Source organism: Ruditapes philippinarum, unplaced genomic scaffold (assembly GCF_026571515.1).
Source record: "Ruditapes philippinarum isolate M1 unplaced genomic scaffold, ASM2657151v2 ctg3427_1_1_1_1, whole genome shotgun sequence".
Classification (NCBI taxonomy): Eukaryota; Metazoa; Mollusca; class Bivalvia; order Venerida; family Veneridae; genus Ruditapes; species Ruditapes philippinarum.
The window spans coordinates 1087-22211 of NW_026864118.1; the positions used below are offsets into that span (position 1 = coordinate 1087).

Sequence of the window (21125 nt, forward strand, 5' to 3'; positions counted from 1 at the left end):
GGTTTTTCTATAAAAATATGGCTTATACCTTAAGCAAATCTGTTTCCCAAAAAGCATGTTGACTTCTCTCTTCTCTTCTCTTATTCGCTTCTCCTCTTCTCTTCTCTTCTTCTCCTCTCTTCTCTCCTCTTCTCTCTCCTCTTCTCTTCTTCTCCTCTTCTCTTCTCTCCTCTTCTTTCTCTTCTTCTCTTCTTCTTCTCTTCTCTTATTCTCTCCTCTTCTCATCTCTTCTCCTCCTCTTTTCTTCTCTCCTCTTCCTCTCCTCTTCTCTTCTTCTCCTCTTCTCTTCTCCTCCTTGTCTCTTCTCTTCTTCTCTTCTCTTCTTCTCCTCTTCTCTTCTTCTCTTCTCTTCTTTTATTCTCTCTTCTTTTATTCTCTTCTCTTCTCTCTTCTCTGACAGCATTATGACAATCACATGTCTTTTTTCGAGACTAGCACAGCCTGCATATTCAGCATTTTGTCATTGAAAATCTTTCAATCTACATGAAAGACCCAAGTTGCCAATTTTACACAAATCTAGGATTGTGAATAAGGTTGAATGCAAAGCTAAGAGCTAACCACACAAAAATATTTGCATTTAGTTTTGCAATCACACATGTTTTCAGCATATTGCGAAAAATCTCTCTTTAAATGTTATTTCGCCCATTCTTCAGTATTAATTATATACTGTGATTATTAGCTTAGTTAATTAGATAATTAAATTATTACAGCAATTTAATTGATTTGAAACGAGTGAAACTTGATAGGTTTCACATGGAACTATGATTTACAGAGGCTTAAAATAGGGGTTATATTTTAAAGCTGACCTATCGAGAAGATCTGCTCTCTTGTCAATTTCTTTTCAAGTTCTGATGTGATGGAATGCAGGAAATATTTTCTTAAAATGAATGGAGGCTTTATGTAATGACAGCTTAATCAATTCATTGATGTACATCATTATCATCTTTATGCTGCAATTATGTAATCTATTTGTAGAGTGGTACATATTTATGCTAATTAAATAAATAAATATGTCTGACAACCTCATCAGCAGAAAAGTTTCCTTCATTTAGTTTGACAAGTTTTAGAAACTTGTGGTTTATTTCCAGTAAGAAAATTAATGTTTCTACCTGTTCTGGATAAGAATTTTCGCCAATGCATTTTTGTTGAAGTCAAGTCACAAGGAGTTTCCTTAGACAAATGGTTATGGTCATTGACTTTAAATCACTTTCCCCTCACATCTGTATGTTTGATACTCATCAGGGAAATTAAGCCAGCTTATTAAAGGTCAGTGACTCTACCACTTTACCCGTTGTGCATTATTTCGGGCATGTGCAAGTATCTAAGGCCATCCATCTCCGCGCAGCACCTGAGGCTATCCATCACCGTGCAGGCACCTGAGGCCATCCATCACCGTGCAGGCACCTGACGAAACAAACTAACAAAATCAGTGAGAGTATTAAATCAGTAGGCATTAAGCCAGTGTTACACAGTGTTAAGCCAGTGTTAGAGCCAGTGTTACAGAGTACTAATTAAGCCAATGATAGAATCAGTGTTAAGGGAGCTAAGCCAGTCTTAGGGGCATTAAGCCAGTGTTACAGAGTTTTAAGCCTGAGTGTTAAGGGAGCTAAGCCAGTCTTAGGGGCATTAAGCCAGTGTTACAGAGTTTTAAGCCTGAGTGTTAAGGGAGCTAAGCCAGTCTTAGGGGCATTAAGCCAGTGTTACAGAGTTTTAAGCCTGAGTGTTAAGGGAGCTAAGCCAGTCTTAGGGGCATTAAGTCAGTGTTACAGAGTTTTAAGCAAGTGTTAAGGGAATTCAGCCAGTCTTAGGGGCATTAAGCCAGTGTTTGAGAGAATGAGGCCTGTGTTGAAGAGATTAAGGCTTTTGTAAAAGGACATTATCCTATGAACAAACTCCATGATGTTCTCTGATCAATTTTGTTGCAACTATGTTTTTCTTTTCTTGAGAATTATTGTTGTGATTTGTTCTGAATATAATGAATTGTTTGTTTGTTGCAAATAATTGAAATAATAAACATTCAGACATTATAATGTAGATAAACATTATTTTTTACATTAACTATTTATGAATTTTATAAATAATTTATATCAAATCATTTATCATACAGAAATTGGAGGATATGTTCGTTGAAGTAGATGAATGATTGATACACAGTTAGTATCATCCATCAATTATATCATAATTTTATATCTCTCTTACAAACCTTTATTACATACAAATGTAATAAATGTATGCTATAAAACAAAATAAACCAGGAAAGTAAATAACATTCTCTACATAAAGACATTTGTTTTTTGTATGACCTTGTCTTTGACCTTGTCACCAATGTTCATAGGTTATTGACATGGTTAATGGACAAACATTTCTGTCATATCAATACAGGGACCATTGTATTTGCATGTTCATTTATATGTTGAGTTGACAACAGCCTCTAATTGCCATTCAAAACCAGCATTTATCCATATTAAGTCATTACAACATTTTTCCTTATCAAAGCCATTACCTTATGTTTCCTTATCAAAGTCATTACCACATTTTTCCTTATAAAAGTCATTTTCCACACTTGTCTTTATTAAAATCATTAATTAGTCATTATCACACTTATCCTTACCAAAGTTATTATCACACTTGTCCTTATCAAAGCCATTACCACACTTGTCCTAACCAAAGTTATTGCCACACTTGTCTTTACCAAAGTCATTACCACACTTGTCCTTACCAAAGTCATAACCACACTTGTCCTTATCAAAGTCATTACCACACTTGTCCTTACCAAAATTATTACCATTTTCTATCAAAGTCATTACCACATTAAACTCATCTTGTCCTTACCAAAGTTATTACCATTTCCATATCAAAGCCATTACCACACTTGTCCTTAACAAAATCATTACCACACTTGTCCGTAAAAAATATATTACCATTTCCCTATCAAAGTCATTACCACACTTGTCCTTATCAAACTCATTACCACACTTGTCCTTATCAAAGTCATTACCACACTTGTCCTTACCAAAATTATTACCATTTCCCTATCAAAGTCATTATCACACTTGTCCTTAAAAACGTTATTACCATTTCCATATCAAAGCCATTACCACACTTGTCCTTATCAAAATCATTACCACACTTGTCCTTAACAAAGTTATAATACCATTTCCCTATCAAAGTCATTATCACACTTTTCCTTAAAAAATTATTACCATTTCCATATCAAAGTCATTACCAATTTTGTCCTTATTAAACTCATTACCACACTTGTCCTTATCAAAGAAATTACCACACTATTGTTCTTACTTAAGTTATTACCAGACTTTACCATATCATAGTCATTACCACACTTGTCCTTATCATTACCACATTCTGTTTATTTGCTACCATAATTATGGACTTCAGGTTTGTTTTCCAAAGTTACTGGCAATTTGAAAATCATTCAGTGTGGACTCGCTTCAGATTGCCATGTTTCTCTTTGTTTATATATTCAGGGAAGTCTTTTATTAATAAACAGATATTATAAGACTTGTCACTGAATTTATAATTCAATAAAATTTGTTTGTCACTATAATTAATTTTGATTGAACAGGATTTTTGTTGCTAATAACAAACAACATTGTTTTAATTAATATAAGGCTTTGTTGATTTCGAAGAATGACTTTACAAAAGCTTAATTATTAGAACACAATTATCTTAATGAAAACAAGTGAACAGTTTTCCATTGAGATATTTACTACTTCCTTGTGGTTGATATAAGGCTTTTAATTTTTGAAATATGACAGACTTTGTGTTTTGTTAGTTTATATTTCATTTTCGTGACTGACATTTTTAGTGGTTAAAGTTGACAGAAATGGAAGACTAAAAAACTAAAATAGTATACAAATTGTGAATAAATTAAACCTGCAGTCATCTAGATTATCACGGAGGTCACCTCTTACATCATTATTGCAGGTCACGAAAACAAATCACACATTATAGAAAGTGAAAAAATTTGTTATCAATTGATTTGCAAATTTATAAATGTTTGTGAATTGTAGTGGGCTAGTGTGATAATTTTAAAGTTTTCATCAAATTGAATTTTTTTTGGTTAATTCACATGAAGCTGTAAGAAAAGCATATGTAAGTAATAAGATTTAGATTTACTAATAAACAAGTTAAACTATCAACATTGGTTACATATTTATAAGTATTGAATTGAGATATTTATGTTATGTAAATGATATTTGAAATTATAAAAAAAAGGGATTCATTCTATCATTTGGGATCACTTCTCTGTCATCTATCCGTCTGTCTGTCTGTCCATCACAAAACTTGTCCAGCCTTCTCTTCAAAAACTACTGATGCAATTTCAGCCAAACTTTACAAGAATAATCAGTACTGAGTCTGGTTGTCAATATCGGCAGTGTTATCCAGTTCAATGATTTTTGTCAGAAAAATGGCCCTTTAATCATGATTTTAATTTCTAAAGTTTGTATATACCGCCTCCGTGGTCGAGGTATTAGGATCGATGACTTCTAATCCAGTTACTTCTCTGGCGTGGGTTTGATCCCCGGGAGATGCTTTGGTTGTTTAGCGTGGAGGAAGGTAGTAGTAGTACTGGTGTAACTCTCCAGGAACGATGGTTAGGAAACTGCCTAAATGACTGAAATACTGTTGGGAAAAGGTGTAAAATGAAACAAACAAACAAACAAACTAAAGTTTGTTTGAAGTACTTTTAGTACCCACTTATGCAATTTCAGTGAAACTTTACATGATTAATTTGTAGCTCAAGTTCTTTGGCATATTACATGGGTTTTCTGGTTGATTGATTTTGGGCTGAGTTATGGCCATTGAAGGAAAAGCAAGTTTTGCCCAGTAATTTTTGTGTCTCCTGCTACACATGCAGTTGGCTATCATGAGGCAACACATGTGATCACTGATCACTCTTGTTTTAGTATATTTTTATTAGAAATTAGCAAAATTTAAAAGAAAAGAAAAAGAGTGAGACATAATTTGACAGTTTATAAATGCAAAGCTTATTTGAGGATATTTATACTTGTAAAGATTGCATAAATCTGTTGATGTTTTTTGTGAGATTGTTTAAAACATGAGATGAAATTATATGAAAAATTACGATAGTCTTTCCAGGCAAGAGATGATTATTTGGAAAGGATAATCTTTCCAGGAAGTTATTTTCAAGGGCTTGTTTAAAAAAAAGTTCTGATATGTCCTTGGTTTGAAGTTTATATCTTATACAGATTATTGCTGTTTCCAGTGAATGATTTTAAAGTGTATTTTATTATTTAACAGCTGTTAAATAAATTTATATATGAATATACTTTAAATCATAAATAATGTTTTGTGAATCATAAATGTTTCATTTAATCGCATATTCCCATATCTTGATTTCCTTAATTGACAATTTCTATCCCATTACCCATTTATGAGAGAATTTTGTCATAAGTGACTGATCTTCCGTATTTTATTGGGATGTTTATAACATATAGATAGATACCTGTGTTGATAGTGATAAATTTGGGTGAAAAAACCCACACTATCAACACTTCCTCGTTTTTGTCATGATTTTCTCCTCATTTGAAATGCATGAAATATTTCTTTAATAGTTGAAATGGTTTCCATGTCATAAATGATCTAAAATAACTGAATGGTCTTTCCCCCTGAAATTTAATAATTTCAGAATATATTCTTGGAATTTAGTTGAATATTATATTTTTCAAAAATTTCATTTTTAAGATAAAACTGCATACAATTTTACAATGAACATACATGCCAGTTTTGAATTGTGAGCTTCCCATTACTATTATAAAGGGGGCTTCATTATTCAAGAAGCTAACATTACCTCATATTTATCTGTTGAAACCAAAATGTTTAAGCCTTTGGTCAGGTTAGCCTACACTTCCTTGGCAGTGTTGGTACCTCAGTTTCTGAATTTTGATATTGAAATCCCTTAAATTTCAAATAGGCTGTTCCAAAATTAAAGCAGAATAAGGTAATATTTACAACAAGAGTTTGGTAGCAGTATTGACCAAACTGGCTAGAAACAGGTGGCATAGCTTATAACAGTTATTTTGATTCAACTGGCTTGATACAGGTGACATAGCCAATGCCTACTTTCATATAACAGTACGCTGTTTTGACTCATCTGCCTAAATACAGGTGGCATAGCCAATACCTACTTTCATATAACATTAAGCTGTTTTGACTGAACTGCCCAGATACAGGTGGCATAGCCAATACCTACTTTCATATAACAGTAAGCTGTTTTGACTCAACTGCCCAGATACAGGTGGCATAGCCAATACCTACTTTCATATAACAGTAAGCTGCTTTGATTCAACTGGCTTGATACAGGTTGCATAGCCAATATCTACTTTCATATAACAGTAAGCTGTTTTGATTAAACTGGCTTGATACAGGTGGCATAGCCAATACATACTTTCATATAACAGTAAGCTGTTTTGATTAAACTGGCTTGATACAGGTGGCATAGCCAATACATACTTTCATATAACAGTAAGCTGTTTTGATTAAACTGGCTTGATACAGGTGGCCTAACCAATACATACTTTCATATAACAGTAAGCTGTTCTTACGCAACTGCCCAGATACAGGTGGCATAGCCAATGCTTACTTTCATATAACAGTAAGCTGTTTTGACTCAACTGCCCAGATACAGGTGGCATAGCCAATACCATCTTTTATATAACAGTAAGCTGTTTTGATTAAACTGGCTTGATACAGGTGGCCTAACCAATACATACTTTCATATAACAGTAAGCTGTTTTGATTAAACTGGCTTGATACAGGTGGCATAGCCAATACATACTTTCATATAACAGTAAGCTGTTCTGACTCAACTGCCCAGATACAGGTGGCATAGCCAATGCTTACTTTCATATAACAGTAAGCTGTTTTGATTAAACTGGCTTGATACAGGTGGCATAGCCCATACATACTTTCATATAACAGTAAGCTGTTTTGATTAAACTGGCTTGATACAGGTGGCATAGCCAATACATACTTTCATATAACAGTAAGCTGTTCTGACTCAACTGCCTATAGTCAATCATCTGCCTATTGTCAATACCTACTTTCGTTTCACAGTGTGTTTTGATACAGGTGGCATGTTAGTCAATACCTTCTTTCATACAACATTATGAGTGTTTTTGTATATTGTGTACTTTAATTTAAACTCAGGATATAAATGTTAGTAAAAGTGCATCTTCTCAGAACATTTCTGAAATAGAAATATTATAAAGTGAAGTTTATTTATTTTTTTACTCAACCTTCAGATGCTATAATATGCATTGACTCTATAATCTTTTTATTTGTTTAAGTATATTATAAGTTTATTTGAGAAAGAGGCTTTTCCCCAAATGTCAAGAAAAGTGACAAAAGATGAATTTATTGCAAAAATGATAGAGACTGCATTATTTAGTAACTTTTATCATCTTGATGCAAAACCCTACATTTAGCAGCTTCTAGGCAGAAAATAACATCAGAAATCTTTGATCCGACTGGATATGTAGAACCAAAATAACTTATATCAAACAAAGGGTAACTGTATTTTATAATGGCTTACTGTTGGATATTTTTAGAAACAAGAAAAATGATTTTTATTCCTTTGAAATTATGTAATTATTGCAACTTTTTAGATGTTATTACATTGTAAATATAACTCGTTAAAATCCATGGAGTAGTACTTCTTTTGCATCAAAACATAGAATAGGCATCTTGAGTCCCAATTTTAATATAAAAAAAACAAGACTCTTATTTTCTTTTTGAGAATGTATATTTTTAGTTCTTTTTATTGATATTATATGCAAATAAGACAAAATGTTATTATTTAAGAATCATGTCCTCTGGCTATAGAGGATATTAACCTTATAATTTTATCATATTAATGACTTTGTCCTACCAGCGTCATGAGATTCTCCAGAAATCATGATGGAATATCAAGATCACGTTGGATTAAGTTGTGCATTAATTAGACCGTACCTACGTCATATAAACATGATCGTGTTTTTTCTAGATTTTTTCTGTTCCTTATTCCTTATATGTAGGTTTTAATGATTACATTAACTATATGAGCTAAATATACATCTTTCCATGGGAAAGACTTCAAACAAGTTTTGTGAGTTATGATATAAAAGGTGTAAAATAAACGATGTGAAAATAGCTGATATAATTGTATGGAAGTTACATTGGTTTGTGTCCTGTAACGCTGCTTTCTGATTGGTCAATTTTGTTGTTTATATTTAGAATTTTTTCCACCTGATGCATGACTGATACACAGTTGTTGGCCATGTGTAAAGATTTGATGTTAAAACTGGGAATGAAAGGGAATTTTACCTTTCGTTATGATTTGCAATTTTTGTAGCACATTAAAATTGTTTTGGTGTTTTCCTAGCATCCTCATTTGCTAACAAAATGCTGAATCATGAACGAACTGCATTTTAAACATTTCTCCATGTTTCAAATATGAAGTTTTCTTAGCGATAATTCTATGATACCATTTAGACATTCATCTGGTTTATATAAATCTAATGATGATTTGGATTATCAAAATGCATTTATGTTTCATGTCAAAAACAGATCAGCTTATAACTAAGTATCAAATTTATTTATCCGAGGCACATTGCATTGGCTACGTCTGCTATTGTATTGGTATAGTAATGGTTAGCAAGCAAATGTTGACATCAGTGGCACTTTAACAAGTTATATCTGCTTTATACAGGTATATTAATTGTCCATATCAAATGACCAGAAACTGATGAATGTCCAAAATTTATCGATGGCTAAGTGAGCAAGTAATAAGAGCATTTTGCTGAATATGTTGGAACTGCAATCGTGTCTGGTTCCACTACAGTCTGTAATGGTCTCTAAGTACCATACAAGAAGGCTTTAGTAATGTTTTTTAATGTCTGGTTGCGTCTATACTTCCGTTGATTGCAATGTTTTGTACAGAAAAGGCTTTTATTTCCATTAGTTATATTTTCTCAATTAAATCGGAAAATGTCACTTAGAACTGAACTTCGATAGTTCGGATAAAAGTGAAAATGTTAGTAAAACACTTTATTACCTTAATTTCTCAATTATTCGAAATGTTCCCAGAATTTTATGTAAATGTCAATGTTTGTGAAACTGAATTTTTAAAAGGTTTGAAGCATTATCCTTGAAAAGGAGGGTTTTTATGGCAGTAAAATTCACTGGAAGGGGTTTAAATATGAAAATAAAGGTTGGTTTTAATTGCTGCGTGAAATGTTTCAAGGATATATACATGCTCAGTGCAGACACTGGAAACAATTGTAGTAAAACATCTCAAAGAAATTAATTCTCACATCAAAGAGACTAAACATTGAATTTCATAATGCATTTGTCATATAGAAACAGGTTACCAAGGTGACCATGTTCTTTTGTTTGGTTTATTGAAAAACGGTACATTTAATTGCAAAAATCACTCATATATTAAAACAGGTCATGAGCAAAGTGACCTTATTGGTCTTTTGTTTGGTTATTGGCAAAAAGGTATATTGAATTTCAAGTCACTCATTGTATATTATAACAGGTCATTGGCACAGTGACCTTATTGGTCTTTTGTTTGGTTATTGGCAAAAAGGTACATTGAATTTCAAGTCACTCATTGTATATTATAACAGGTCATTGGCACAGTGACCTTATTGGTCTTTTGTTTGGTTATTGGCAAAAAGGTACATTGAATTTCAAGTCACTCATTGTATATTATAACAGGTCATTGGCAATGTTCTTTCATTTGGTTATTGTCAAAGGTACAATGAATTTCGAGTCATTGAAACAGGTCATTGGCAAAGTGACTTTCTTGTGCTTTTGTTTGCTTATTGGAACAGGTACATTGAATTTGAAGAGTGATTTACTACTTTTGTTAAGAATTACACTCTCATTAGGATTAATAACTCATTAATTTGGTTAATGACAAAAGCATGCTGGATTTTAACACCAAAACAGGTAGCTGTAAAAGAGATGTCCCTTTGCATTGGTTATTTGCTGCACACATTTTTAATCCAACAATTTGCTTTTTGTTCTCATTATAATTGTTATGAGTTATATTTTGTATAACAGTCTGTTCTCAAAAAATGTTAAATTTTTAAAAGAAGTGACGATTTGAGAAAACAGTTTGTATGTACTGTCTATTACATATATACATTGATTGTTAAACTCATTTATTTTCTAGAAAACCAAAATACTATGTTGTTTATGTGTGAGGAACGAGTACGAAAAAAAAGCAAAAAAAAAAGCAAATTGAGGAGTAAAGAGATGATTAATTTTAAACCTGTGTGTGATGCATTATATCACAAACATGATACAAATAAAAAGAGTTGTTTTTTTAGTAAGATAATTTTCATATAATGATTTTAAAGAACAGTTCACCAAACATATGGCAATTTTCATAGGTGCAAACAGGTTTTACGTCATGGCAAAATTTTAAGAGATAAGAAAAGTGATTTTTCTGAATTATTTACAGAGAAAAGTGTCAGTATATTCTTTATGCATGAAAAATATTTATACAAGATTTGTATGATAAATTATTAGTGCAAATTTTGTATGAAATGATTCTCATGTTTGTGGAAATGTAATATAACATGACTGGATTGTATATTATATTTTGTGGTAAATATTTATCTGAGTTTTGAGACAATAACATTAGTGTTATAAAAGGGTCTAACTGTGGAGTAAGTTATTCTGGGCAATAATTTGTGTGTCATGAATTGTGGAGTTCATGATAAAACAATTGTCATAAGCATATGATTTTTTTCTATAGTTTTTTCCATTTTTTTCCTCCAATTAAACCATCATTATCTTCATTATTATGATTACTATTATCATTATTATCACCATTATTATTATCACCATCAATATTATCATCATCATCTTCATTATGATTATTATTACTATTTTGTTTCATCATCATCCTTTTTTATACCTACCACCATCATTATTATCATCATCATCATTATTATTATTATTGCTATTATCTTCATCATATCATCATTATCATTATAATCATCATGTAAATCACGACTAGCACCTTGTAAGGATTGTCATATAAATATATTTATATCTGCTAGTACTTGTTATACATGTATATACTGTTTTATAACCACCTATTATTTAAACTCTCAATATTAAACTCTCAAAGTAAATGTTTATCTTGTAATTTTTGGCTCACCTGAGCACAACATGCTAAAAGTGAGCTATTGTGATACCCCTCCATCTGGGGTCCATTGTTATCATTTTAACTTAAACAACATCTTCCCCTAAACTCCCACACCAAGTGATAAAATTATATATATACAGGAATGATCCTATGATGGTCCCCTCCAAAAATTGCTCAAATGGATCTGGTCTGAACAAGATGGCCACCACAGCTTAAAGTAGAAAAAACTCACTTCTAACTTTTACTGATTGTTTGGTGCATTTGTCACAAAATTTGAAGATTTAATTGAAAATTGAAATAAAATACAGAATCTCTGTTAATGCAGTGTAAACAAATGATAATCAGAGATTCCCCCCCCCCAACACTTCCTTTTTTTCCAACAGAAAATTTTTACTTTAAAAGTACAGAGACATCATTGACCCTGACAGTTAAGAACTTGTTTACTCAAAAATGTATTACAGATGAGATATAAGTGAATGTTAAGGTGTCTTACATCTTATTTGACCACTTCAACCTTAAATGATACTTCTAATCCTGGTCAAGGTTACTGTCATACCATTTACATCGGGGAAATTTCTCACAAAGACCTGATATTTGACATCTGTTAAAATGGTTGGCCTCCTTCACAGACCATTTCCATTTGCTTCCAGGATTTTACAGAAACCTTTCCAGTGTGCCTTGTCTTCATTCAGGGCTTCACTTCCATTACTCCGAAATGTCAGCATTTTATTCAAAATGTTCCGAGTTATGAAATGAATTGATTTTCATATAATAAGAAATTACAATTATTTATTGGGCTATATTTCACTGGTATGATTTTAGTTTTTAGACATTCATAATTATTTCTTAATTTTTTTTATGATTTCAGATGAAAATTATAGTAAAATGGCGGTGGAGACCCTGGAGGAGCTGGACTGGTGCCTCGATCAACTTGAGGCTGTACAGACGCATCGGTCTGTCAGTGATATGGCGTCTAGCAAGGTATGTCCTCTGCTCTTTAGCAAACTTAGCAAGGTGTAATATACAATAATTGTCTCTTAAACAACCAGCGGGCTCCCTCAAAGCAGTATTTAACTAATCAGGAGATAGGCTAGTTTGTTAAATTGGGTTTTAGTGACACTATATGGTAGCATTTAAGCCATCAGTTGGGTGGGTGGTAGTTACCTTGCAAGTAATGGCCAATGGTTTTTCTACTACACCACCAGAGATAGTGAACAAATAACATTAGCCATAAACACAGAAAATAAATTAATGCTATTACCAAAATATCAAACTCACAAATCCGAAGTTTGTAAAATAGAGTGAAAGAAAGCCCTAAACGACAAAATTGGAAATGTTACAGACTTGGTATGAATTGGCCTGTTCACGGACGGTACTGGACAGTGCTAGTTACCGTCCACGCTCCCTAGCACCTGCTTTAAAGAAGAATTCAACATTTATCAGACATGTGTGTGCCATTCGTATTGTCCCAAAGTAAAAGAAGGCATGTGCCCTAAACCTAAATATAGGAAGATCCCTTCGATGCAATGAAAACAACAGTATTTATGAACTTGCAGACACAGTTTGAGTCTGTTCATGAGGGATAATGGAAAAGTGCAACATCCCTCACACCCCTTGTAGTGGTATTCAATCTTTAACACTTATTATAAAGTTTTTGAATCAATGATCCAAATGAACCAAACAAATTTAACTTAACACTGCCACTTAACCTGTGAAGAAACCCAAATAGGTAAGCCTTTGCCACCAGTTTAAACATAAAAAATCTTACCATAGCTGGTCATGTTTAAGTTTTATTTTCTTCCTGGTTTCAACAGAACAATAGGTAAAAAAAGGCGGAATTTTAGTAAAATTTCCTTGATTATCAAGATTAAATTGTTTGATATTGTAAAGGGCACATTTAGGATGCATGTCATGAAAATAGGACTGGTAGTTTTGCTACCTTTACCTTTCACTGATACAAAAACAAGTGATAAAATAACTATATAGATTTGCATATATACATGTATTTTATTTTGATACTTTTGGTAATAATCTGGAGCATAACTTTTTATTTCAAACTGAAATTTGATATCATAGACTTTGTTTACTGTTTATTCCTTTTTAAACCAAAGTCATGAACCAGATGATGGACGTAAATTCCAATCTTGACTTTTATAATTTTAAAATCTTCATATTTTGATTTTTGTGATGATTCTTGTGGGAATGGCAACTGAGATTGTCAAAACAAGTTTGTATTGTCAGTTAAAGACACATTATCCTCAGAAATAAATAAGTTTTTACTTCTTTAGAAAATTGCTAACATGAATTTTGTACTGTTTAAATAATGGTTTTAGAGAATGTTAGATTCTTTTAACCTGAAGAAAGTAGCAATAAATGTGAAATATTATGATTGTCATGAAACAAAGTTGTATTTTGACTTCGAATTCTTAATACTTTGAATTCTTAATCATATTCAGAAGCTATACATTCAGCTAGTTTTCTGAAAGGTGCCATGGTGATTCTTTCTATTCAATGAAAATTTGGTGATCCTATCCGGTGGTCACTTGTGCCGATAGGGACGTCTTTTGTGTACTAAAGCTTGAACACTGACATATGACCTTTACAGTGCCAGTGTGACACTCACTACTTGTATGAAATATATTAAAATACCTGCATTGTCAAGTAGGTGTTGTACAATCTGATAATATGTGGAATTTCTTAAGATTGCTATTACTATACTAATTTTCTAATTTTTTGGTTGGGTTTTGATTTGCACCAACACAATGGAGGTCATATGGTGACTTTCCAGCTGTACTGGTGGAGGAAGAAATCTGGTTCCTCTTCTGTGCATTACTTAAGGCACGAAAGGACACTTGAGTAGAACCACCTACATTCCATAAGCCCACATGAAAGTATCCAAAGTCGCTGACCAGATTTGAACCTACAGCAGTGAGGGGCAAGTTACGGAGCCCCTAAGGTGACATTTTCCACACTTTTTTCCCCGGAATTTAATTCGTTTTTACGAAATAATAATTCGTAATTACGAAATAATAATTCGTTTTTACGAAATATTAATTCGTAAATACGAAATATTAATTCGTAAATACGAAATATTAATTCGTTTTTACGAAATATTATTACGAAATATTTATTCGTTTTTACAAAATATTAATTCGTTTTTACGAAATATTAATTCGTATTTACGAAATATTATTTCGTAATTACGAAATATTAATTCGTTATTACGAAATATTAATTCGTTTTTACGAAATATTATTTCGTAATTACGAAATAATAATTCGTAAATACGAAATAATATTTCGTAAAAACGAATTAAATTTTTTTCTAGCGTTTCAAAGAGTTTTGGTAATAGTTATAAATAAGGCCTCAAAACTAAGTTCCTGACTTAATATAAGGCATGTACATGCAATATAAATAGTGATTTTTGTTCTCCCCAAGTTTTTTAACTTTACACTATTGTACATAAATTAAAATATTCGCATGTCAATAGCGTTGAGCCACACCCGTGATAGTACACGCGCTAGGAAAATTTACTTAAAATAGGGGTCCTGTGCTTCAAATCCAAACACGGACATTTCTAATACTAAATTGTGAGGAAATATTCATTTTAAATTTATTAGATTAGTGAAATCTGGCCCAACCCCCTCCTCGTCCCATTAGTTTTACTTATGTATATGATAAAAGAACGGAATAATATAGCATGTTTCTGTTTTAAAGATACATGTCGTAAAAGATTGCCTCAAACATTAAAACATTGCTGATAGGAACATGTATTTGACAATGGGGAAAAAAGACCATTTTGGACAGAGAATGACTTCTCACTCAAAAACCCTGTTCACTTCAATATAATAACTTGAGAACCATTCGGCTTATAATCGCAAAGTTGATCAAGGCATGTAAATGACCCATTTGTGAGATTAATAGGTTCTTTATCAAGCTCAAAATGACCTTAAATAAGATTTCGTAAAAACGAATTAATATTTCGTAATTACGAAATAACATTTCGTTTTTACGAATTAATATTTCGTAATAACGAAATAATATTTCGTAATTACGAAATAATATTTCGTAAAAACGAATTAACATTTCGTAAATACGAATTGATATTTCGTAAATACGAATTGATATTTCGTAAAAACGAATTAATATTTCGTAATTACGAATTAATATTTCGTAAAAACGAATTAAATGCCGGGGGAAAAGTGTCGAGAATGTCACCTTAGGGGCTCCGTAGCAAGTGGTTTGTAATCAACAACTTTAACTACTTGGCCATGGATGCCTGGCATTAGTCATAGTCCTTTGTTTATTGTCCTGAATCTAGATGTTTTGATTGTTGTTTTCCATTTCTTATCATTTTGTTGTTGTTTGTTTTCACACAGTTCAAACGGATGCTGAACCGAGAATTGAGTCACTTTGCGGAGTCAAGTAAATCTGGAAACCAAATAGCAGAGTACATATGTAGCACTTATTTAGGTAAGAATTTTGTTGTTGTCAAAAGTGTGAAAATATTATAGCAACTTTGGAGGTGGAAAAAAAACTGAAGCAATACCTCCAAAGGTTTGTTGAAACTTGTGAAACTTTTAGGCCTTGGTATTTATGTTTTCTCACATTTATCTGCAAGTGATAGGTCAAAAATGATGCTAGCCCTTTGAAATTCCGTTGGAAACTTTCGGCTCTTTGGTGTTATTAAAATGAGTTTCTTTCTGCTCTAAAAATATTTATGTATTTTCTCTGCCATATTAATGTGATGATTTTGTCAGCTTCTAACTATACAATGATTGTGTTAGAGGGAGTTATCTATCGAGGGCAGCCAACAGTTTGGTCAAATTGCATGACCTTTGTGACACTTAGCTAGTACAAGACTATGGCATAAATAAATTATAATTGATTTTACCTGACTTCACCTTCAAGGCATTCAAATTAAATGTTACGTGACCATCTTGTTTGTTAGCATTTTAACACTTCAAGTTTTCAACCTTTTTTTCTTGAGATTTCACCTTGGATTTGCTGGAAACGTTACAGAAGTATAGTTATAGACATTCATATGGTATCGGCCCATTTTTTTTAATGACTTTTGCATGTTTACAAAATTCTGTGAACGTGACAATGCTAGTGAAGTTGTCCTTGTCTTATTTCTTGATCATTTTCTTGGCTTCTTTCAGTTTCTCAGACTGTTAATAAGTCCTTAAAAATGTCATTTAAATTAAAGCAAGATGTTTTATAAAATTTCAACAAGTCTCATTTTAGAGAAAGATAGTTCCAATATATTAAATTATATTTCTAAGCATACCTAACAGAATATGTCTTAATATTTTGATATGACAAAATCCTTAATTCCAGTCTTCTAGAAAAGTTATGCAAATTTGAAATTAAATAGCATTAAAATCTAAATATATAAATTCTAAAATTTGCATATGTTGTGAAATGTGAAACGAAGATTTATCTGTCACTCACAGACTTAAGGGATGGAAAAGGTCAGGGCTTAAGGGAGGGAGAATGGGTAGACAATGTATAGAGCTTTTTATATGGCCAGCATAATTATATTATTATGCATCTGGCTGTCCATCTATCTATCTGTTAACTTTTGAATAGGTGAATGGAAAGGCAGAAATGTTAACCATAATGAGACGATGTGCAGTGCACAAGTTTGGCCCTCGTCAGGTCAAGGTTACACTTAGTCATATTATATGAATTTCAAAATTTTGTCTTTTGAATCCTGCATGGATAGAAATAAAAACTTTTTAGCAGAAGTATTACTTATAATGAGACTATATGCGAAACACATGTTTGGGCTTCCTGAGATCAATACTGGCCCCACCCCACGGATCACTTGATATATAAAGATGTATATAGGAAAAAACACATCTGAGACTTATTGTGTGAAACTTCAATCCCCAGAGCTTAGGTATTTGTCATGTAACATATATTATGGACTACAAAATAACTTTTAATAATCATCCCCCTTGGGTCAATATTGGCCAAGCTCCAGGGTTCACTTAGTAAATACAGTTTTGTATAAGAGAACACATTTAAGTCTTATTTTGTGAAACTACAATAATGCCTAGAGCTTAGATATTTGCAATGCAGCATTGACTTGTTAGTCTCTACAAAAATGATATTAGTCAAGCCCCTTGGGTCAATATTTGCCCCACCCCTAGGGTCACTTAGCAGACAATACACTTGTATGAGAAAAAAGAATTTAAGTCTTATTTTATGAAACTGCAATACCGAGAGGTAAGATATTTAGCATGTAGCATTCATTACCTTGTAAACCTCTGCAAAACTGTATTGATCAATGTTGGCCCAACCCAAAGTCACCTAATTTATAAAAAAACTTATATAGGAAAACACATTTAAGTCATCCACATAGTTCAGTGCTTAGATATTTATGGCATGCAGCATCAATTTTTAGATTTCTACAAAATTTATATTAATCATGACCCTATGGCCAAAATTGGCCCTGTCCTGGGAGTCACTTACCTAACATGTATGAAGCGATATAGGAAAACACATCTTTTTGTGGTGAATAGTATTCCTCTATATTTGGCATATAGTATTGCTAGTAGCTATAAAAGTTTTATGAATCATGTATTTGGGCCATCTTGGAGGTCTTATTAGTATCATAACGATAATTAAGGTAAAACATCTTTTACACAAGCTCCTTCATTGTGTCTCTTTCATAATTGAAAGAATAATTTTGATTACTCTAACAAATTTACATTTGAGCATATATTATTTCCGCCTTTGCGGTGCTTTTGTTTAAATCTTTTAACCCTAATTTGCTATGCCAAAAATGTCTCCATTTTGTTTTAAATATGGGTTAATTATAGTAATCAAGGCAGTAATTGGGTCATGTATTTCTGTAAAATTTCATTTATATTCATATAAAGATTCAGTGCAAATGATATTCTGTAATACGTAATTCTTGTATGTGAAATCAAATAAAAGCAACAGTTTAATTTAATTGGTCCATTACAATCATTTGAAATGACTGTAATTCAAGGCAATTGTTAACACAAAGCTTTTATCATAAATGTAACTAAACCCGTAACAAACTCAGAGACAGAAGTCTGTAACTTGCTTGCGTATGCCGCAGGTTTCCGAGGTTATTTTAAAGTAATTAAGCGTTAAATTAGACATGTACTTTCTGTTTTAAATCTACGTATGTGTTTAAGACAGCTACATCAGTCTGATTTAATTATACAATTTGATGCCAATGATTGTAATCATGTAGTCGGCCAACTTTAAACGTTCTGTAATTGCGTACGGAGACGGGAATGGCGACGGTCTAAGCTGCCGTATCACCTTCAAAAAAAAAATTACAAAGTTTAATCAAAACTGCAGAAAAATCTCAATTCCTTGACTGGTTTTGTTCCTTCTTTTGATCAGGTGATTTTGCAGTGGTTCATCTATTTTATTAAGTTAGGTATATGGTGAAATAGTTGGTTTTCATGCAGAGCATATTTATTGCCTTCGTTAAAGGCTTTTGCATCTTTTACAAGGGCCATAACTCTGCTTTAGTTAAAGTAACATGATGCATAGCTTGTTAAAATCTCTGTATCCATACAATTGTTAATATAAACAGAAATGTTCAGTATCTCATTATATACAAAGCTTCTGATCTTGGTCTGCACTGATCCTTTGGACTGCTAGCAGTTTACAGGTTAAAAATATTCGTCAACTTTCTATATTTAGAGCCTTTTGTTCAACCTATTCTAGATACTGGCTGGTTATTGACATGACATTACATATTGCAAATGCAAATGTTTCTATGAACTATAGATAAGAATTTTTTTTTCTTGTTGCATTTAAGATTCTATGATAAAATTTTCTGTGATGCGTTTGAAAAATAAAATCCTACTCTGTATTTTTAATGTTTTTCTATTAATAAAATTTCTGACCAGAGTGCTTGATTGACATTTATTTCCTGATAATTTTTTTCATTCATTATGATATTAAAAAATCAACAGGTGTGGGCAGTTTACAACTAAAACCTACAATTACGTGACAAGAATCAAAGTATTCTCTTGTAAACACCTATCACATTTTCAAAAATGCTATAGCTACGTACTGAAATTTGAGACCTTACGAACAATTTATTTCGAATAGTAAGTACAATGTCGATGGCTTATGACCATGAAATTGGCGCAATTAGTACAATTATGATCTTTGTATAGATGGGGATGCTGCGAGTAATTGTGTTTTAATGTCCGTTATTTACAATAAATACGATAGAAACACTTATTATTCTGTGTTACAGAGCTATTTCTCGGAATAGTCTAACAGTAATAAGTATCATATCAAAGCACATGTTTGAAGCTTATGTTTAGACGGATGCTTTTACAAATGTTATCATATTTACCGTCATTTTATTCCCAGTTGGATGAAATAGATTATTATAAAAATACTCAATTTCAATATTAAAAACCTTGAAACTTATGTTTATTGTTTTGGTTTAGTCAGAATATAATAACAGTGAAATTATTGTCATTTCCAAAGGATTTTTTTTTTTTCGAAATTGTACTCTAGTGAAATTATTGTCTATGTAAAAGACATCTTGCTGTTTGTCATGTATTATATGAAATGATATGAGCCGCGTCATGACAAAACCAACATAATGGGTTTGCGACCAGCATGGATCCAGACCAGCCTGCGCATCGGCGCAGTCTGATCAGGATCCATGCTGTTGGCTATTAGTTTCTCTACTTGTTATATGGTCTGTTGGTTTTATCGTGACACGGCTCATATGTTTCTTAGTTTGAGTGTTAGTTTAGTCATTGTGGTAAAAATGCTTGAGCTTACAAGAGATAGCTCCTTGGATTTGAAATTGTCTCACAGGGACTCTGTAGATCTTCAGATATTTGTAAAGCTTCAATAAAATTAATTTATAAACCTGACTTCGGTGCGATAAACAAAAATATCCCCTAATTTATTATCAAAGAAATGGTCTTTTATGAAATTAGATTTTGGTAATGACATTTAAGCAACCTTTTTAGCTTGACTATTGAAAGAATAAGGAAAGTTGTTATATTCACCAAAGCGTCAGCTTCACACCTTTTGCATGCATGTAGGTATCTCCTTTCCAAAACTACTGAATGGAATGGATTGAACTTCTCACTCTTATTTTGAAAGTATAATAGGTCACTCACTATGGCCTATAACTCTATCAAGGACTTTGACAGAAATATGGCCCTTTTATAACTTAAATAAAAAAAAATTTGTCCAGTTTATTGTTTTACTATCAAGCACTGAGAATAGTCAATCACACTGTCCTACCAACAGCTCTTTTTATTACTTTCAGTAAAGCAGAAATGATAAAAATAAACAAAATTAGGTACTTTTGTCAAATATTTGGTTAATTTATAAAAATCTAGGTATGCATGATTTCCTGGTGCAGAAATATATTCTTCAATTTTTTTGCCAGTTTATTCCTTTTTTTTTTGGATAGAGAATCATGTTTTGTACTGAATGGTTTGTGAAGCAAAGGGTTGAAAATGAAGCTGATGAAACACTGCATATGATTCTGATTAAACCAAACGGAACTGATTTTTTTTATCCTGAAAGCTCGATCATAAAGTACAATCTATGGGTAGGATATGCATTTAATACTAATGATTTCACTAATGGAACTGGTACTCTTTGAATTTGTATATCATTTTAGGAAGTCGTTCAAAGCACTTTGATGATAAACAACATATTTGACCCAGAAAACATGGAATTAACGATAATTTGCATACATTAACACCCATTTCCTGTTACGCAGCAGTCGGTGAACTAGAAATAACTTTTTAAGTCTTATTAACAATATGAAAATGAAAACAAGTACAACCTTGAAGGGTAACATATGGCTAGAAAAATAGCTTAGCTTAGTGGGGGTGTATCATGATTTTATTATATCCTCTGAAAATAGGCTTTGTTCTATATAAACTAAAGATCA

General features: G+C 32.2%; 2 protein-coding genes across 2 annotated transcripts in view; one reads left to right on the forward strand and one right to left on the reverse strand.

The window, feature by feature from the left end:
* Nucleotides 1-221: 221 nt before the first annotated feature.
* Nucleotides 222-2804, reverse strand: LOC132724480 (uncharacterized). Its single transcript, XM_060709353.1, has 2 exons — nt 2683-2804; nt 222-393 (listed from the first exon to the last, which is right to left on the reverse strand). The coding sequence occupies exons 1-2, from the start codon at nt 2802-2804 to the stop codon at nt 222-224; spliced, it is 294 nt and encodes a 97-aa protein (XP_060565336.1).
* Nucleotides 2805-12034: 9230 nt separating this feature from the next.
* LOC132724479 (cAMP-specific 3',5'-cyclic phosphodiesterase 4D-like) overlaps nt 12035-21125 on the forward strand; it is a 58129-nt gene continuing 49038 nt past the window's right edge. Inside the window, exons 1-2 of the mRNA XM_060709350.1 lie at nt 12035-12169; nt 15568-15661. Coding sequence (XP_060565333.1) covers nt 12047-12169; nt 15568-15661 — 217 coding nt within the window. The 5' untranslated portion in view covers nt 12035-12046. The remainder of the gene's footprint in view (nt 12170-15567; nt 15662-21125) is intronic.

Excerpts from the sequence above, each read along its gene's own strand:
- LOC132724480 (XM_060709353.1), bottom strand. The coding sequence starts at position 2,804 with ATGACTTTGATAGAAAATGGTAATAATTTTGGTAAGGACAAGTGTGGT. Across the intron at positions 394-2,682 it reads AATGACTTTGGTAAAGACAA|AGAAGAGAGAAGAGAAGAGA; the intron begins GTGTGGCAATAA and ends TAATGCTGTCAG.